Source organism: Danio rerio, chromosome 17 (genome assembly GCF_049306965.1).
Source record: "Danio rerio strain Tuebingen ecotype United States chromosome 17, GRCz12tu, whole genome shotgun sequence".
Taxonomy (NCBI): Eukaryota; Metazoa; Chordata; class Actinopteri; order Cypriniformes; family Danionidae; genus Danio; species Danio rerio.
The window spans coordinates 18517731-18536705 of NC_133192.1; the positions used below are offsets into that span (position 1 = coordinate 18517731).

General features: G+C 34.4%; 1 protein-coding gene across 26 annotated transcripts in view; it reads right to left on the reverse strand.

Moving 5' to 3' along the window:
- Nucleotides 1-18975, reverse strand: part of nrxn3a (neurexin 3a) — a 546951-nt gene that overhangs the window by 348904 nt on the left and 179072 nt on the right. For 17 of the 26 annotated variants that reach the window (XR_002455904.3, XM_073927387.1, XM_021467201.3 and 14 more), the window contains 2 exons: nucleotides 18801-18974; nucleotides 7072-7191 (listed from right to left, as the gene is read on the reverse strand). Coding sequence is in view for 25 of the 26 variants with exons in the window: in XM_073927387.1 (XP_073783488.1) it covers nucleotides 7072-7191; nucleotides 18801-18974 (294 nt within the window). In the remaining variant the exon portion in view is untranslated. Of the gene's footprint in view, nucleotides 1-7071; nucleotides 7192-10413; nucleotides 10441-15324; nucleotides 15552-15745; nucleotides 15761-18800; nucleotide 18975 lie in introns of those variants that run through there. The other 9 variants (XM_073927378.1, XM_021467192.3, XM_068214421.2 and 6 more) reach the window with 3 other exon arrangements.

Genomic DNA, 18975 nt, shown 5'->3' on the forward strand with positions numbered 1-18975 from the left:
TGACGATTTATTATAGTACTTACAATACTTTGTTAATGAATGCTACAGCATACTGTTGTATTAACCAGTGAACTGATGAACTGTATAAAACTGTATAAAAACTGCAATACTGTATTATACTTTAGTTTCTACAACAGTAAACTGTGGTGCAGCAAAATCAGTTCAGTATATTGGGTCATTTGTTTATATCATATAAGTACAAATTAATTCAAGTAAATACTACAGTATGGTTCAAAAAACACTATAGCATTTATTATAAATTATAATAGTATTTTATGTGGGATGTCAGCACACATGAGGGAAAACAAATCCACTCTTTCAGCATGTTATTAGTGTATCATGATATTTTCATGTATTTATGGAACAATTGTTGGACAATGGGAGAAAGAAAACAAAAGCCACAGAATGCCTAAGGGTATCATTTAAACAAAACTTTATGTTAAACCTGGTAATTAATGTTGAGGGAAAACCAGAGGAAGAGAATCACTTTGTTGTACAACTAGGCAATTTGTAAAACCACTCTGCAAGTTTTAGCATATAAAACAGCATTCGGCATAAACAAATAAGGAGCAGCTCAAACTTGACTAAAGTTTGAAGCTATACGCAGATGAAATCGCGTGCTGGCCATCAATGGCCCTAAGCCGACGAAATGACAGGCACCTTCAGTAAAGCCTGAGGGAATTCATTAGCAAGAGCGTAGCACAGCTCCTTCAAAAGCCATTTGTGAACGTCTCGTGGAATTGAGCGCCGACTGCTTTGCTTTCAGGAACTGAAAGAATCCCGCATGAAACGAGGCCGCTTAAAACGTCTGAATAAACAGCTCTGACGGCTTCTCGCGTTAGTCTAGTGGATGCTGGTAAATTCCTTTAAGCGATATTCATTTTGCCGCAAGTTCATTTAACAGCCAATGGAGCTTCTAACCAGTCATTTATTACCGCAGCTCAATCAACGTGATTGCAGAGTGTGTCCAAATTAATAAACGAAGACTTGGAATGCGAAGGGCAACTTGCAATTTGGTGTTTGTTTAGCTCTCTGTGCTTGAAAGAGGCAACAAATGCATCTCTTGTCTAATGCAATAACACTGCACTCCATTTTAATCTTCATTTAGGGTCCAAGGGCAAATGTTGCTAAATATACTATTACTGAAAGCATTTTGATGATGGCCTCCTTCATTTGAACAACCGAGTTATAGTGCGAGTGATTGCTGGATTTAGCGAATCCATTGAATATTCATTCATATAATCAAATTAAACATGCAGAATGCATTTTATTTATAGGCCGCTTTTCTCAGTGTGCTCAAAATGCAAATGCAACTAGACGTATAATCATGTATAACTAAAACATTTGATTTATTTCGGTGCTTCGTTGGTTCATCCAATGACTCAAAAAAATCCGAATGTCAAGACAAAACCAGGTCAACGACTTTTTTTTTGAGAATAAAATATATCTAACGTAAAATCTTTTGCTTATTCCTGACATGACAATGGGCTCTATGCACAACTAGTGTTTTTTAGCCAATGATGAACTTCTGGTGAAAGCTTTATGTGACTCTTTTCAAGTTCATAAAGTTCCTTTTAAAGCATTGATGTTGTAATGTGATTAAAATACATTCAGTTTAGTAGACATAAGCATCATTTACCCAGGCGCTGTCATTAGCAACAGGCTAGCACAGAAATTCCATTAAAAATATTGGAGTAAAATTAATTTCCATGTTTAAAGACATGGTACAAAAAAAAATAATTTAATGCAGTGCTTCTTGTTTGGTCTGATACTCACTTTCTATCGCATCTCAGCTAGGCAGTTAAGATCGCTGTTTTTTTTAAAGAAATCAGATCTTAAACGCAGAGATTTTGTATAGCGACAATTAACCGGAAGCCCTGGGCTGGCTGAATGAATATAAATCTGTGTGCATTTACCCCATCTCTTTTTTGGCTTTATACTGCAGGAGGCGCTGTTGCACATATACTAAAATGGAACGAAATATCGGTGTCCAAAAATAAGTTAAAAAGAAACAAGTGTTAGAAGCAGTAGAAAAACAGGGTTAAAACCAGCCTGAAGTATTTTACGTTTTGTCAGTTTAGTGGCTAATTCGTACGAAATTGTATGATTTTAAAAAGGAGGTGTGGCACCTAACCCCACCCCTAACCCAACCATCATTGGGGGATGAGCAAATCGTACTAAATTGTACGAATTAGATTGTACGTATTCATACGAATTAGCCACTAAATCAAAACATTTTGAATTGCTGTAAGACTGTGACGGTTAAAACCTGTAGATACCAGATGATATGTGATCCCACAAAGAGGTAAATGACTGCTATTCTTTAAAATTACATTAAAATATGTTTTTATTTTTTTTTAAAGCAGATTTTTATTATTATTTAAATGCACGTGGATATATACAAATATTAATAAAACAAAATATTCTAGAGGCCATTTTAAATTTAATTTAAAAAAAGACAAAAAAAAATCATTTTTACTATAGATAAATGCATGAAATAAATTTGGTTATCTATTATATTACAAAAAGCAAATATAACAAAATCAGCTTTATCAAAAAGCACAACTAATAAATGCATTATATGCATTACAAGCACATTATTTAAAAACAAAAAAAAAGATTTGACCTTTCAAAGATAAAATGATTGCAATTTTCTGAAATTTTATTCAAAAATGATTTTTTTTTTCCCATCTCCTTTAGGCATGGGCTGGTATAAGATTCTGAGAGTATGATAAGCTTGTTATCTTTTTACATGTCTGAGTAAAAAAATAAACCTTTTTTTCCCCTTTGAACACATTATTACTATTATTATTATTTTTTGAGAAACATTTATAATATTTTGAAACCGTAAACATGTCAGCATAAATAATTCAAATTAATCATTGAATTTGGATATCTTCTCTGCTGGAGATACTGTGGTCCTTAAAGACTAATCTTACAAATACCTTTGGAATGGTATAGCAGAAAATTTTGGCGGTTTTAAAACCCATGGTATACCTTAGTAATGGTTATCGTCCCGTCTCTACCTTTGACTGGGTTAGGCAAATTTACTTTTATGTCAAAGAATAAGTTATTTTCATGGCCTTTAACATGAAAAAAAAAAAAAAAAACTGAACATACTGTTAACATAAAAAAATGAGAAAAATTGTATAAGAAAATTCCAGATAGAGGTTTTTGCATCTAAACTCTTCATTCATATAAACATATTATTGTTAATTTCTATTATACTAGTAGATGATATTATATTGCATATCAGATGTAAACAAATGTATTGTAATAGAAACTGAACATGATTCAGACATCATCTAGTCAGCAGCCAGCATCGCCTTTTGCATAAATAAATGCTTATATAATTTTTTTTATTATTATTTTTTACAGCAAAATCTGCTTTTTCCTAAAAAGATTCCTAGTTTGCAACATCTCCATCTGCAGTTTCCAAATCATTATAAAAAAAGAGAAAACTATCTGCAAAAATTGCGAGCATGGAACATGTGAGAATAAATTTTCCTAAAATATTTACTCAGAACCGAGGGTGCTATATAATAATGCATAATTCAAATATTCAAATTTCATGAGAAGTTCTGGCACACAGCAGATATCGACGGCTGCTTTCGTTTCTAACCACATCATTACTGCCACCTAGTGCTCACCAAAGACATTCGCTCTGCAAACACAAGAAATCCTCCGTTTTGTCAACTAACATGAGCACTAAATTCGTTATAAACCTTCTGTATTCAAATGTGTGCAGCAAATTGCCTGTCACAAGTCTCCAAAACTCCTTCAAGTGAGGCAGTTCTGATTATAGCACGACGCCAGATTGAATACCACACCATTACGCTTTTACATCCCCAAGAATAGAAGCAAAAGCTCCGTCCTCTGCTTCCTTTCAGTAGTCAGATACTCTTCCAGACTGACACACACTCACACACACACATCAGTCTCTCGGCATTATTCAATTAAAGTCCGTCCCTATCTTCACTAACATGCTTTTGATTCACTGCTGCCTCTCACAGAAAATACGAGGTGTCAAAGCTGCGGGCTGCCGTATAGCGGCTCTTCTGCGTGTCAGTCTTCAATCTCCGGAAGGTCACCGGTGTTTTTGTCGCGGCGGAGGGAGGAAGGCGACCGCAGTCATATCGCACTCTCTCCGGGTCTGTGTTTATCTCTCCAGCGGCTCAAGATAACACCTTTTATTGTGGCGCTGGTGCCGAAAGAATGGCATCATTATGACTAAGGAATAAAGAGTCAGTGTTGGTCGTGGAGGTGCACATTGTTGTTGATTGATTCCGGTTGTCGTTTTTTTTTCTACAGAAGTGATACATGATGACCTGTGATGTAGAGAGCCTTTTCAGTGCAAAAGAGAAAGAAGCACTTTATGACCGTGTGATATTATATACGCGAGTGTGATCATATTTTGCACATTTCACATAATCGGATATGATTAAATCCATGAAGAGTTCAGTGAAGCGATGGAGGATTTGAACTTTACAGGGCCGGTTATGAGGAGACTTTATGATATTCCTAGCTGTCTGTTGGTTATGGGTATAATTAGATCTTTTAGTAATGTGACCTCTGTGAAAACAACACCCAAATACCACAATTAACCATTCATGGTTATTGTGATACAATAAAGTGGCATCATAAATTAACTACTTAAAGACATTTAGGACTTTATATTTACATAACATAGAGCAAAGATATCAATCAATGGCACTGGCAAATAAAAGTTACTCATCTCAGAATTAATAGGTTTGTATATATGACGTCAATATTATTAGCCCACCTGTAAAATTTGTATTATATTGTATTTCACAAATGTTGTTTAACAAAGCAGGTACATTTTCACACTATTTCCTATAATATTTATTTCTTCTGGAAAAGGTCTTATTTATTTTAGTGTGCCTGGAATAAAAGCAGTTTTTACATATCATTTTAAAGTCAGTATATTATTACCCCTGTTAAGAAATATTTTTTGGGTCTGTCTAAAGATGTGTTTCTCAACCACGCCCTGGAAGACCATCAGTTCTGCACATTTTCTATGTCTCCTCAACCAAACACACCTGATTCATCAGCTCATTAGAAGAGACTGAAAGACCTGTAATGGGTGTGGCAGACGAAGGAGACATCTTAAACAAGCAGTGTTGGTGCACCTTTAGGAACGTGGTTGAGAAACACTGGTCTACAGAACAAATCTCTGTTCTCGATTTACTTGTCTTATCTTAACTTGCCTAATTAACATAGCTGAGCCTTTAATTTGTCATTTTTAAGCTAAATACTTGTGTCTTGCAAAACAAAAAGTAAAATATTATGTAGTGTCATCATGTCAAAGGTAACAATTAAATAGCTTACTTAATAGTATATTGAGCCATTATCCGTTAAACAGCATTTGGGAAATATTTTTATGAAATTAAAATTTCATAAGAGGGCTAATAATTTTTACTTCAACTGCAATGTAAAATACAACAAAAAACAACAACGCTGGGTTATTTCAACCCAAATCTTACCACTGGGTTATTTATTATTATTATTTTTTTCAATCTAATTAATAGACTGAATTTAACCTAAATTTTTTTGAGATTTGACCATATTTTACCCAAATTTGGGCAGAACCACAGTCACAGACAATCTAAAAATGCTGGTTTGTCATTACCCAATGTTGGGACAAACTTTTACTTGACTCTTAAATTGTCTATTAATACACTCGTGCTTTAATACACTATTAACCAAACAGGGGATGGGCCTTATTTATGATACATGTATTTCAAATCAGCATTTTAAATATGGTAAAGATTTTTATTTGATAAGGTTGATAAAAATAGCTAAATATTTTGTATCAAAAAACTTTAGCATCTCGTATTTTTTAAATACTGTAAAATCTTTGAAGGAGTCGACCTGATGTCATCATAAAAATGCAAGGTGCTTTGGACATTAATGCCTCCTCAATTTAAAGAAAAAACTGAAAAAATAAATATTTTTAATCTACAAATAATAGCAGTTTGGGATGTATTGTTGATGCCAAATGTTTGTCGTTAAAACAACATAAAAATGATTCCTACAAAGGTGATTCCTACAATACTTTCGACTTTCATATGCCAATTCAGATGCAAAAATTGATTTATAAAAAATCTGTGAAAAAAATAAAAAAATTTAAAAATATTAATAAGTTGAACAGTCATTGTACAGAAATGATAGCAATTTTACTTGCCACCTTATGAGTAAAAACACAATCAACTTTTATAGTACTTTGTTCCGACTTATCTGTATTAAATGGTTTAAACAGTAAGAGGTCATCTTCAAGACAGGATGTTCTATATGAAATGTACACAAAATATACAAAAAACACATACAATTTTATACCTCCTCATGTACAGTAAAAGTAGAGGTAAACGAAGTAGCAGAAAAGTTAAAACTTGCTCAGAGAAAAGCTGTTAGGTATATTGGTGAAGGGATTAAACGAAAAGGCCTGTTAATGAAAGGTTTGCAAATAAATATCAAGCTCTCATACTATATTTTATTTTGATACACGTTGTGACTGCTATATTTTGTAGTTTATTTTGATACACAAACTTAAGGAACTTGGTATTTTATTTTTTAATACTTAAGTATTTTTGCAAAACCCTGGACCCAACATTGTGTTATAAAAACCCAGCATTTTTACTGTGTAATAAAAATAATACATGTATTAATCACTGTGTTACCGGTTAATAAATGACTAAAGAAACAATAAAAGGAAATATATATTTACATAAGCCAAATAAATGAATAGAAATCTACAAAAACACAGCATATTCTCCCAGCATCAGAAAGAAATGAACAAACACGTACCTTTGTCGTCTTCAAACGAGTCTTCAGAAGATGAATACAGTGTGTGTGTATGTGTGTGTGCATGTGTATACAGTTTTATACAGCCAAATACTGTTGATGTCTTTTTTTTTTTTAACAGTACATTAAAGTATGCTCAATTAATCTTTCAGAGTGAGTCTTTTAAAGCTGTGTAAACAAAACAAATAAAAAAATAACAAGTAAAAAGTGAGTGGATGTGCGAAAGGCACGAGACGGAGAGTGACTTACGGTCATTACAGTGTGTCCCGGTGTAGGAAGTCATTGAACAGTCGCAGGTGTAGTTCTCCCATTGCTGGATGCAGATCCCCATGTTGGCGCAGGAGTCCTCTTGGCATGTAGTGCTAGGACCTATGATAGCAAAGCAGAGCAATGTAATACTGGGGGCCGAACGTCCCGGCATGCTGTTAAAGTGCCATGCAGGTGTGTGGAACAATATGCATGCAAGTTTGGGTTAGTAGGTACTCAAAAAAACATCCCGAAAGCTGTCGAACAAACGTGGCATTCCCTATGAACCACTGGAGTTTAGTAAATAAACATCATACTCTAGACAAAGTCAACATGGCTTGTTACGAAAGTAGATTGAGACACAGGGCCAAGCATGAACTTTCTCACATCTGCACAGAGGAACGAAGGTCAATGACAACATGTATATGTACTATTGTTACACATGTTAAGAACAATAGTGTGCACACCAGCCACGTGCAATCCAGTTGAGCGTGTCCCAAACACATCTTGTGTTTTGGCACACTTGGGCTTGATTTATTTATTTTTTGGTTTGTTTTTTATTTTTATTTATTTTTTAATTTTTTTTGAGGGGAATGCAGCAGTAACAATAGAGCTAATTACCCAATTCAGAGCAGGAGGGTGAATGCATTCCCTCTGAATCAACCGTGTAAACAAGACAATTGCAAATAAACTGGCTTTGAGTGCATTTCGTTTTCTGGTGAAATACAACTGCGAAAAACAAGAGGTTAACCACAAACAGAAATTGTAGTCGAACAAAAGGGAGGCTAAAAAGCGCATTTACTGTGCAACGTAAAAAGTGCAACTTCAGTACTGTGTGGAAGTTCAACATAAAATGATTCACCCCAGTTTGTCCAGGTTTAAAACTGCTAATATGATGTGAATTGGGAAATTTGAGAGAATCGTCACAGTGAGTATATATGTATACTGTATGAGTATATGACAAGACAGTTCTCTGAGATTTCTTCCATTCACATCATACTGGTTTATTCAAATATTTATTTAGTATAAGGTCAAACGTTGCATTAACTGGCCTTTACATTCAGACTGGATTTGGTTGATGAGTTTGTATAGATTTTTGTTCTGACATTTGGTTTCAGTGATTTGATGAAAGGAACACTAGTTCAATAGTGTTGAGAAGCATCATTGATGTTATGCAGTACATCGTCTTGTTCCTAGTATTCAAATATTTACAGAAGTAGAAAGTTTTTAAATATATTTTAAAGTTTAATTTCTTCCTAATGGAAAAGTACAATTTACAATAATAATCTTTTAGACTTTAAAATGTTTATTAAATGTTGCTTGTCATTTCTTCGCAACTATTTGTAAAATTTATCAGAAAATGAATTTGTTCATTTTCCTTCAACTTAATTCCTTTATTCATCAGGAGTCGCCACAGCGGAATGAACCGCCAATTTATCCTGCATATGTTTACACAGCGGATGCCCTTCCAGCTGCAACCCAGTACTGGGAAACATCCACATACTACAGCCAATTTAGTTTATTCAATACACCTATACCGCATGTCTTTGGACAGTGGGGAGAACCAGAGCACCAGGAGGAAACCCTCATGAAAATGGGTAGAACCTGCAAACTCCACACAGAAATGCCAACTGACCCAGCTGAGATGCAGTGATCTTATTGCTGGGAAGCGGCAGTGCTAACTACTGAACTTTGTCGCCCTTATCATAAATGTATCACTGAAAACATCTATGTTGTTTATTCAACGTCACTTATAATCAAATTAATGCACCATTTCTTAATGAAATCTCACTTAAACTAAGTTTCAATGTACATATCATACTCAATATACTATATTTACTTATTTTTTATACACTTTTTTTTTTTAATCAGTTTAGTGAACTGGTGAAAAAAAGAAAAACTGAACATTTAGAAGAAATGACCTATTTAAGTAAATGTAAATGTAAAATGTATTCTTCAAACTGAGGTTTATCATTTTTCCTAAATGTCATTACAATTATATATATAATTCAGTTATAATTATTAAAGCTCTTTAAAATGTTTTTGTAAAGCTCAGTTGTAACATACAGTACACACTGTAAAAAAATCTAAAATGAAACTTACATTTTAATATGGGACTGAATGTATTAACTTATCATTTACAATGTGTATGCATTACTTATTATATGATTATTATTTGTACTAGAAATATTTTGTAACAATACATTAAATATATCTTGTTTCCAACATGATCTATGATGAGCAGATCGATTTGAATCCACTAACACACTAAAATGTTTTAAAACACAGTTGTCAGTTTTTTCGGCATGGATAGTTCACTCCAAAATGAAATATCTGCCATTTGGCATATTTGAGTTTCTTTCCTCTGTTGAACACAAATAAGTTTGCTGGTACCATTGACATCCACAGTGTTTATTTTTTTCTATGGAAGTCGACTGGTGCCAGCAACCAGCATTCTTCAGCATTTCTTTTTTGTTTTCAACAGAAGAAAGAAACTCACAAAAGTTTAAAGCCTTATGAGTGAGATATAAATTAAGGACATTTTCTTCTTTGAGTGAACTATCCCTTTAAATTGGTTAATGAACACACTTGTAAACCATACTGTAGACATTGTTGAAATTTCGGTCAGTATGTACTGCATAACCAAAATGCCCCAAAACTACTGAGAAGAAGTAAACAAACGAAACAGGAAAATTAGTGATCTCATAAAAACTATTCACCTGCTGTGATGATATTCGCCTCAACAGCAAGCACTCTTATTTGTGATTCTGCAGTGGAAATCACATCTGTCTGCTTTTGCGTACTCGGTGGGATGCAAGCAAAGTTTAAAGTCGACGGTAGCGCGCTGACAATCCCAGATGGATTTTCATGCTAATTCTATTAATTATTTTGCTAATCATATTGCTGTTCGGTTCGTCTAAAGACAGACGAGAAGTAACCCATGGTGAGATATTTAATGGATTCTCCTAAGCCAGTTTCCTCTCTCAGTTGAACGTTGTTAGCGTCAAAAAAAGGAAAAAGAAGAAGAAAAAAATACACAAGACGAGATACAGCAAAACAGGACGAGGGGAGTTAATTATACAGGAGGACTCATGTTTTATTAATGCAGACTCTCAGTTGCAATCATTACTTTTCTCCTCACTTTGCAAGTCTCATGACCTTCAGTGAAAACGCAAGGGCATTGTCTTTTGGAAAGAAGTGAACCATTTTATACCAAGACATTGTTACAGTGAACCAGCTAGTGTCCGCTTTATGTCTGGGTTTCGGGAAGAGTACAAAAACAAACCGGCACAAGACAAACAGCAGCTTTCAGCCGAGCTCAGAATGGAATTGAACCTTATATACCTTTTAGATCTGCTTTGGTGAAACCAACTTTGTTAAGCAAGAAACAGAAAAGCGAAAACAATCAAACAGGTAAGAAACGTGGTTGATGGCGTCCGTTAATAAAGCAATGGCTTTACTAACAAGACATGCTTTACCATTCTTAGGAAGGGTTTGCACTCTTTCAGTTACCGCGCATCATGGCTTATAAACATAATCATAGTAACAGCGATGAAACTGATTCGGTGTGAATGGATGAGGGAAAAACATAATAAAGTGTAATGCCACTCAGTGAGAGTCTTTGGATGCAAATCAAGATGAAACTGAAACTGCAGTATGCCTGACAAATGAACTCATTTACAGTTTAAATATAATCAGCCAATAAACATGCAGAAAAAAAATCAGGTTTCATTTGCATACTCTATTCTAGTGTTCTCTGCGCTGACAGCAAACAAACAAACATAAAAAAAGATGCACAATACAGGGCTGTAACTGCCGTTGACACTGAGAAAGACCAGTCTTCCATGATGAATACTGATTTGCTTAGGATATCAAAGTTTAAAGAAGTTAAATCTGCAGATGAAATATGTTACTGTGTCACGTGATTAAAGGCATCTGAAAAGACATTAACAAAAAAGTATGACATTATCCGACAAGCTAAAGTTTCTACTCAATGCACTTAACATTGTTTGGCAAGAATTAAAGCTACTAATGTTGTAAACTATGTTTATAACTATGTGATTGTCTTCAGAAACATTTTTTGTTGTGCTGGTTGAAAGTCTCTTCACAGTCCAATAGTAATGATTACAGTAAATGATCTAAATGTGTTTATATGTATTTTTAAATTCTGGATAAAGCATAAAACTAAAAAATGTTCATCCAATTAAATATTGTCAGACCGACATCTTCCATAATTCCGATAAGCAGCTAAGACTGTCTGTCATCAAATGTAGATTCGGACTTCTGCGCATCTGTTCACGCAGATCCGCCATTCACACGTGCCCGTCTGCATAAGCACCACGCGGTCACGAGACAGACCGGGAGAAATCAAATGCTGAATTAAAACTTTTAAAAACCTGAATCAATATTGGAGTTACTTTAGCACGCTGGAGGAAGGACGACACCATGGCTGAAGTATTACTGTTAGACAGGTAATGTTCTGTTTTAAAACTATTGTAGTCAGGCTAAGCTAATGTTAGATTGTGTTGTTATGAATGACTTATATGCACAGGCGTGTTGTTCAGCCACTGAAATCTCCTGGTGAAAGATTGATGTGATTATTTTCAGTTTCATAAGGTCCTTTTACAGCATCGATAATGTAGATTTATATTCAGTTTAACAACAACAAATTAAATAGGCCTATTCCGCCTAACCTGCTTTATTGAGCTGAAGTTGCTTTTATATTCACATTGGGTCATTTTTGAACAATGACAGCCTTCCTATACTGTTTACCATGCTATTCTGAATATTCGCTCTGAAATAGCATGTAAGTGTGGCTAAGTAATAAATGTAATTCCTGCACACCGCTGGCTAAACACTAACTGGGAATGACATGAACTAGTGGGTTGTCTGTCTGCTGTTGTGACGCGGTGCGCGCGCGATTTCAGGGGGTGTGGCTTTGAATCACAGTCTCTCCCCGCCGTCCAAAGATAATATGCTAAGCAGTTAGCATTTTGGTGGATCACCTACTGCACCTTTAAGACCTTAACATTTTATAGAAGCTGAGAGTATTCAATTTCGTCTTGCTTTTTTGTTGTTGTAGTTGTTTTTTTTATTAAATGTTTGGTAGGCCTAACTATTGACTTGCATTTTATGAAGCAACAAGTATCACGATTCCAGCTACAAACCTCTTTAATAATTTTAAATAAAGATGAAAAAAGTCACCGATATCTTGAATGGCCTTAGGATAGTAATTTATTTTAGGGTGACCTATCGTTTGAAAACTTTAACTTCTAAACTAGATCCAAAACCATAATGATTCAGGACTGGAAGAGCATCCAAACTGCAATGATAATCTCAGGTACTGATTTTAGGCTTATTAAATATTAAAAGTGGCTAATGTCAGTTTGAACATCAGCTTCCTTTATAGCTAAATAACAACGGATAGCGTACCTTAGAGATGTTGAAAAGTAAAGGAAGCATAAGTGTAAAACTATGAACAAACAAGTGTATTACATGATAAAGATTGTATTAGAGTCAGCCAGCGGCCTACAGTATGTATTTTTAATCAAGTTAAAAGATTTAATATTTATGAATTACATGATTTACTTCATTTATTTGTGAGTGCAGAGTGATAGCTTGTAGCATGGCCCATGCTCTCTGGCTGTGATTTGTGATTGCTTTAGTTGTGTTTACAGAGTTTTAAAGTCTGTTAAAATCTAGCTTAGGATCTTGTTGCATGAAGCAAGCACATACAGTAGGCCTACGTACAGACCTGAGACTGTTTTGCACAACTTGTTTTCTGTTTCAGCAGCAGGTTGAAAACTGTTCATCAAGGCTCATCAATAGCACCTTCCACACAGTTTTTTAAAATGAAAATTACTTGCAAATTGCCTTGAAGGAATCATGTGCATAAAGTCCTCATAAAAAACTGCTGAGGGGTTTGTTCCAGCATGTTTCCAGAATGAAGTTGCAACTAGAGTGCGAATTATACAATGACAATCAGGGTATTGACAATGACAATTGTTCGGTATTGTTAGTAAGTGTAATACATGTTTCAGTGAATCAAATATATGTACTTATTTAAATTATATTTAAATTTATTATTAAAACTTAATGAATTTTCTGTGTTTTGAGGAATATTTAGTGTATTCTTTACTAAAGTAATCTCCGAGTTCTAACTGTGTTTAATTTTACTTTAATTTTAGACTATATTTAGAAACAAACACCAATTTACAAGAAAAGTGTCTTGTGAACACTTGCAATGCCTCTAGATCTGCTTGTTTCAGACTGTTGATTTTTTTTTTTTTTCCTGAGACTGATTGGCGTGATTATGCATTCACAATGGAACCATTATCGGCATGGTTCATACTGTATATATTGGATGCATTTTATTATATAAACTACTAATATTAATAATTAAGATGGAGATCAGAAAAAACTATTTCTCACTATTAAAGAGCTGACCCCAACCCCATGCATCTTGTGTTGATTTCCTTCAAGGGGATCAACAGTTCCTGGATCCTGGCTGCAACATTAATATAGCAGGACCTCCAATATGTGCGCACAGCATCTTTTTAAATTTACTGGTAAAATCATCCTAGTAATTTTACAGCAAAATACTACAATTACCGTTTTAAAAGGGCTAATGTAAACATAAATAAGATCAAGTCAATCAAAATAAAAAGGTGAGACTTAGTGCTCATCAACCCTTTCTCGTGTTTTTTCACATAGTGATTTCCAACAATAATGGCTGTAACTGATGTAAAATTACTGGGCTGATAAATAAAGAAAAATAAAACACATCTCTGTAAGCTCACAGCAGAATTTCAGCACTTTGGAGGTAGTTCCCATTCCAGATAGATTGTTTAATTTTGCTGTATTTTAAAAAGAACCTGTTCATACAGCAATTTACTTGTAATTTTCTGCAAAAATATGTAGGCTATGTGTGAGAAGGGCTAAAGTCAATAATATGACAGAGAAATTGACTAAAAGAAATCAAAGAGAGCGGCTTTACCTTTCAAATATATATTCCAGCTTCAATTATTAATAATGAAAAAAGTTTGAGGTAAGATACGAGTAGCTAAATATTTAATATTTGACAAGTGTTTCACGTTAGAAATATATATATACACGAGTGATTCCATGCAAATGTCAACCTTGCCATGAAAAATATTTAGTTTTTACCAAAATAGAGAAACCGTTTCTACAATTTTTATGTAAGCCAGTATTTTCTAGTAGTTTAAAAATAATCAAAAATGTCAGTGCTTTCAAACAATTATATTTGATTTACAAAAATCACACAAGTGCCAATTTCACATCTGTCACATTCATAATGGAAAAGTGTCATATCCATTACAATTTTTCCCTCATGAAAGCAAAATGCCAAATAAAATAAAATCAACAGTTTTTGTTCTATGCAGACTAATCATTTTGATAAGCATTTTTTTTTTTCCTTTTGGGTTGTGCAGTTTATTTAATAGAATTTCTACAAAGTACGTCATTATACTGTAAATTCGCAAACTTTTTGTCACATCAATAACGCATTACTATAGAAAAATCCAGCTTAAACCAGCTTAGGCTGGTTGGCTGGTTTTAGCTGGTCGACCAGGCTGGTTTTAGAGGGGTTTTGGCCCTTTCCAGGCTGGTTTCCAGCCGTTTCCAGCCTGGTCTTAGCTGGTCAGGTTGGGAGATGACCAGCTAAAACCAGATTGACCAGCCTAGCCAGGCTGGGAGTCCAGCCAAAACCAGCCATGTCCTGCCTAAACCAGGCTGGTGAAGCTGGTTTTAGTTGGATTTAGCTGGTCATTTTCCAGCCTGACCAGCTAAGACCAGGCTGGAAATGGCTGGAAACCAGCCTGGAAATGGCCAAAACCCCTCTAAAACCAGGCTGGTCAACCAGCTAAAACCAGCCAACCAGCCTATGCTGGTTTTATTTTCCTCATTTAAAGTAGAAAAATGTTTACAGGTTGAACATTTTCTGATCCCAAAACTCAGTGATTATTGTTTTTGAAAATATAAACAGATGTTTCAATATAATGTTAACATACTTTCTCTGTGAATTTATGTTTTGAGTTTTTACGGCAAACATCACGTGATAAAAACAACTGGACTTCCTCCTCAATATTCGCGGGTTTGAATTGATAATCTTCAGAACGTCTGAACATGTAATATAACGCATATTGACTCTTATGTGAATTTCAATACACAAATAGTACTTTAAAATATTTTGAATTAATTACAAGAACGTTATGACCAAACATATATTTTTCTTACTTCAATAAATCCGTTTGACTGGTCCTCCCAGTGTTCAAGGTTACAGCTGTGGTGAATGAACATGTACTAATTCTACAGGAATCAAAAAGAACTGCTGCTAAGATGCTAAGATTGCATAAAGCAAGCAGTCAAAGAGGGGACATTTTAATGATGTTGCATTCGGTGAAAAACAAAATGTTCCCCTGCATCACTGCAGCATGTAATCGAGCCTTCGCCTTCCTAAGCACAGGTGCATCACTGCCATCTGGTGGATGAAAAGCTTCATTACAACAGAATGGCGCATTCATTGCCAAATCATCCAGCAAGAATTGTGTTGCCATTGTGGAGCCATTCCATACACGGCTTATACAGTTTACTGTGCACAAACAGTACAGAGTGATGTTTCTTTCATGCTGGGCTGTGAACATAAAAACCTACTCACGTTCATTTTTGGATGCTGTGTGGGAGAGATAAACGTAAAACACACACACACACAAAGTTGTTCTATTCATGTATGAAATGAGGAACTGAATTCAAACGGTGTCGGATAGGTCTCTGTTTGTAAAACATAACAGATGCGTCTTTAAAAAAAGTTTGTATTTAAGCAAGTTGGAAATATCAGACGATCTGGTGGCATCTTGTGTCCTGAAAATGTGAAATTAAATGTTAAAGAAATACATTTGCTTTATTCAGATATCATAACAACAGTGACGGACACCTACATAAAGTCATAAAGCATTTTCAAATTGTGCACACTTTGACATTAAACCATTAAATGTGCATTAGTTGAGCATCTTGTAAGGCTTGTAGTTGTTGTTTGTATAAAAGAGGCGTTTGTCTTTGATAATCTGATTATCAAGCATGCTGACATTTCACATTCATGCAATGGACTTGAGCAACAAAATGTGAAGATGATACAACAAAAGACCAAACGGTTTAAGGTTGATATGATTTTATTAGTCAACAACATGTAAACGCAACATACTGAACATAAAAGGAGACTTTTTGTTCGAGACAACAGAGGATGTTATGAAAGATGGAACTGTAATGATGGACAATTGGTTTTGTGATGCTTGGACATGCCAGAAAATGTTTAAACACAAAGTTGTACTCAAACAAGACTATAACAGATCAAATAAATAAGAAAGAAAACACAAAGAACAAAAAAGTGAAAGACAAAACCAAAATTCAATAAATAAAAATCAAACTTACACATTAAATGTTCAAAAATCAAAAGATAACAGCATGCACTGAGAAATGTGGCAGAAATCTCATGTACATACAAAAATGGATATTAGCGATGAAGAAATATTAGTAAGTGAAGAAATATTCCTTTGTGGATCAAGTGATGTGTGTTCTGATCTTTTGAACAAGTTTGGCATTTAACATACAATCATTCGCAATGATTAAATTATATTCGCCTTTCTAACCTTTTATTAGAAGGTAATGTTGTAAGATAATCTTTGTCTAGTTTGTTCTGCTGATGTAGTAGGTGTACTATTATTCTGAAATCAAATAACAAGTGTAGTATAGTAAAATTCAAATACACAGACTTTTATGTCATTATTTCATACATATTTTTCACTCCCATTTAAAATATATATTCTCAAAACTCTTTAAATTACAGATCTCAACTTCCTTCACTTTAAAACTGTAAAAATGTTAGATATACACATTATTGTTCAAAATTTTATATTTTTAATTTAGAAAAACCCCACCAAGGATTCATTTATTTGACCAAATATACAGTAAAACAGATACATTTTGATTCAGCACTGAAAATTCAGCATTGCTACCTCAAAAAATTATATATATATATAATTTTTAATAATAAATATATAAAAAAATATATTTCATTTTTTTTGTGGTAGCAATGCTGAATTTTCAGTAGGGCTACACTGTGTCTGTGGCTGTGTGAACATTTTAACATTGGAGAGTTTAAAACATTTGACCAAAAGAAATGTTAATGTTTGTAACTTTAATAAATTTTACATTATATACTATGCAGTGTTGATTGCTCAATAGGGTATATGCACAACTAGTGTCTCTTCCCATACAGATAATCTTCCAATGAAGGGTTAATATGACTTCTTTCAATTTCATACAGTTCCTTTTACAGCATCGATGTTGTAATGTAATTAAGATCTTCTTGTACATTCAGAGACCCGCTTTCTATCGTATATCAATCAGGCAGTGAAGATTGTTAATTCTTGAAAAAAACAATTTTTTCAGCACATTTCTAAACATAATAGCTGTAATAACTCATTTCTAATAACTAATTTATTTTATCTTTGCTATGATGACAGTAAATAATATTTTACTAGATATTTTTTAAGACACTTCTATACAGCTTAAAGGCTAATAATTCTGACTTCAACTGTATATCGCAGAAATACAAAATGTTTTTAATATCAGTCCTAATTTTCAGCATCATTTCTCCAGACTTAAATGATCCTTAAGATATTTGGCGCATTTGTATTATTTTCATTATCAATTGTGAAAACAGGTGTGCTGATTAATATTTTTGTGTAATCCATAGCACATGTTTTGATAATTGTTTGATGAATAGACACTCACAAATATCGCCAACCTGATTTCACCAAGCAGGGCTTGTTCCTGGATTAACATCTATGTTGATCCTGGAACAACATTCCAATCTGCCAATCAGAAGTAAGTGATAAGTTCAAAGTTTATGTTAAGTTTAGGCTTACGGTTGGGTTTATGCACTTCTACATGACTGTTTTCCAACTTTTATTCCCGTATGATCTTGGGAATCATTTCCACTTATGGTTGAATTTAGGGGTAGGGAATAGGTATGGATTACATTTTTGAACAAAAATTATGTTTCAGGATCAACATAAATATTAATGCAGGCTCATATCGTACTTGGCAAAATCATGACGTGCCACAAATATAATGTATTAATATTATAAATTCCTTTACTGTCATTTGAATCAAATTAACAAATCCTTGCAGACTAATAGTACTGTTCAATTAATTTATAGTGAAGCTTATTTGCATAGCGCTTTTCACAATAATTATTGTTTCAATGCAGCTTTACAAAGGGTGCACATTATTACATTACAATAAAAATCTGAAGTTCTATATAAGGTAGTGTATAAGTACAACACAATGGTCATAATTACCTAATAGCTGCCCATATTCTCATTTGATTTTTAATGGTTTAAGGTCAAAACACATCAGATTAATTGCATAAAGTTCCACCATGACAAAATACTGCAATGTAAATACTCCTTCTCTGCAATATCATTAATTGAAATAAGCGAAGACTTGGCTGATCCTAGCATGACCAATGTGGCCAATAAGACTATTAATCCGCCAGTGTGCTCAGCAGAAAGCAGGCTGGGTGAGAGATGAGACGAGCAGGGTGAGAAAGATGGAGTGATGGTGCAGTGAGGTGGAGGTGGAGTTGGAACTACTGTTTGCATTCATGAGAAAGAACGGGCTCCTGGAGCTCGAGTTGTTAGAGGGTGTACCTTCGCATCCTCGCTCGATCTGGCCGCTGCGGAACAGGGCGTCGTTTATGAGGTCAGGAAGGCGTCCGTTCAGGTCTACGGATGCCAGGCAGCCTTTAAAGCCCTCTCTGGAGGCCACGAGCTTCGGAAGGTTGTTGTACATGTTGGGCCCCAATCCGGCAATGAAGAGGTCACC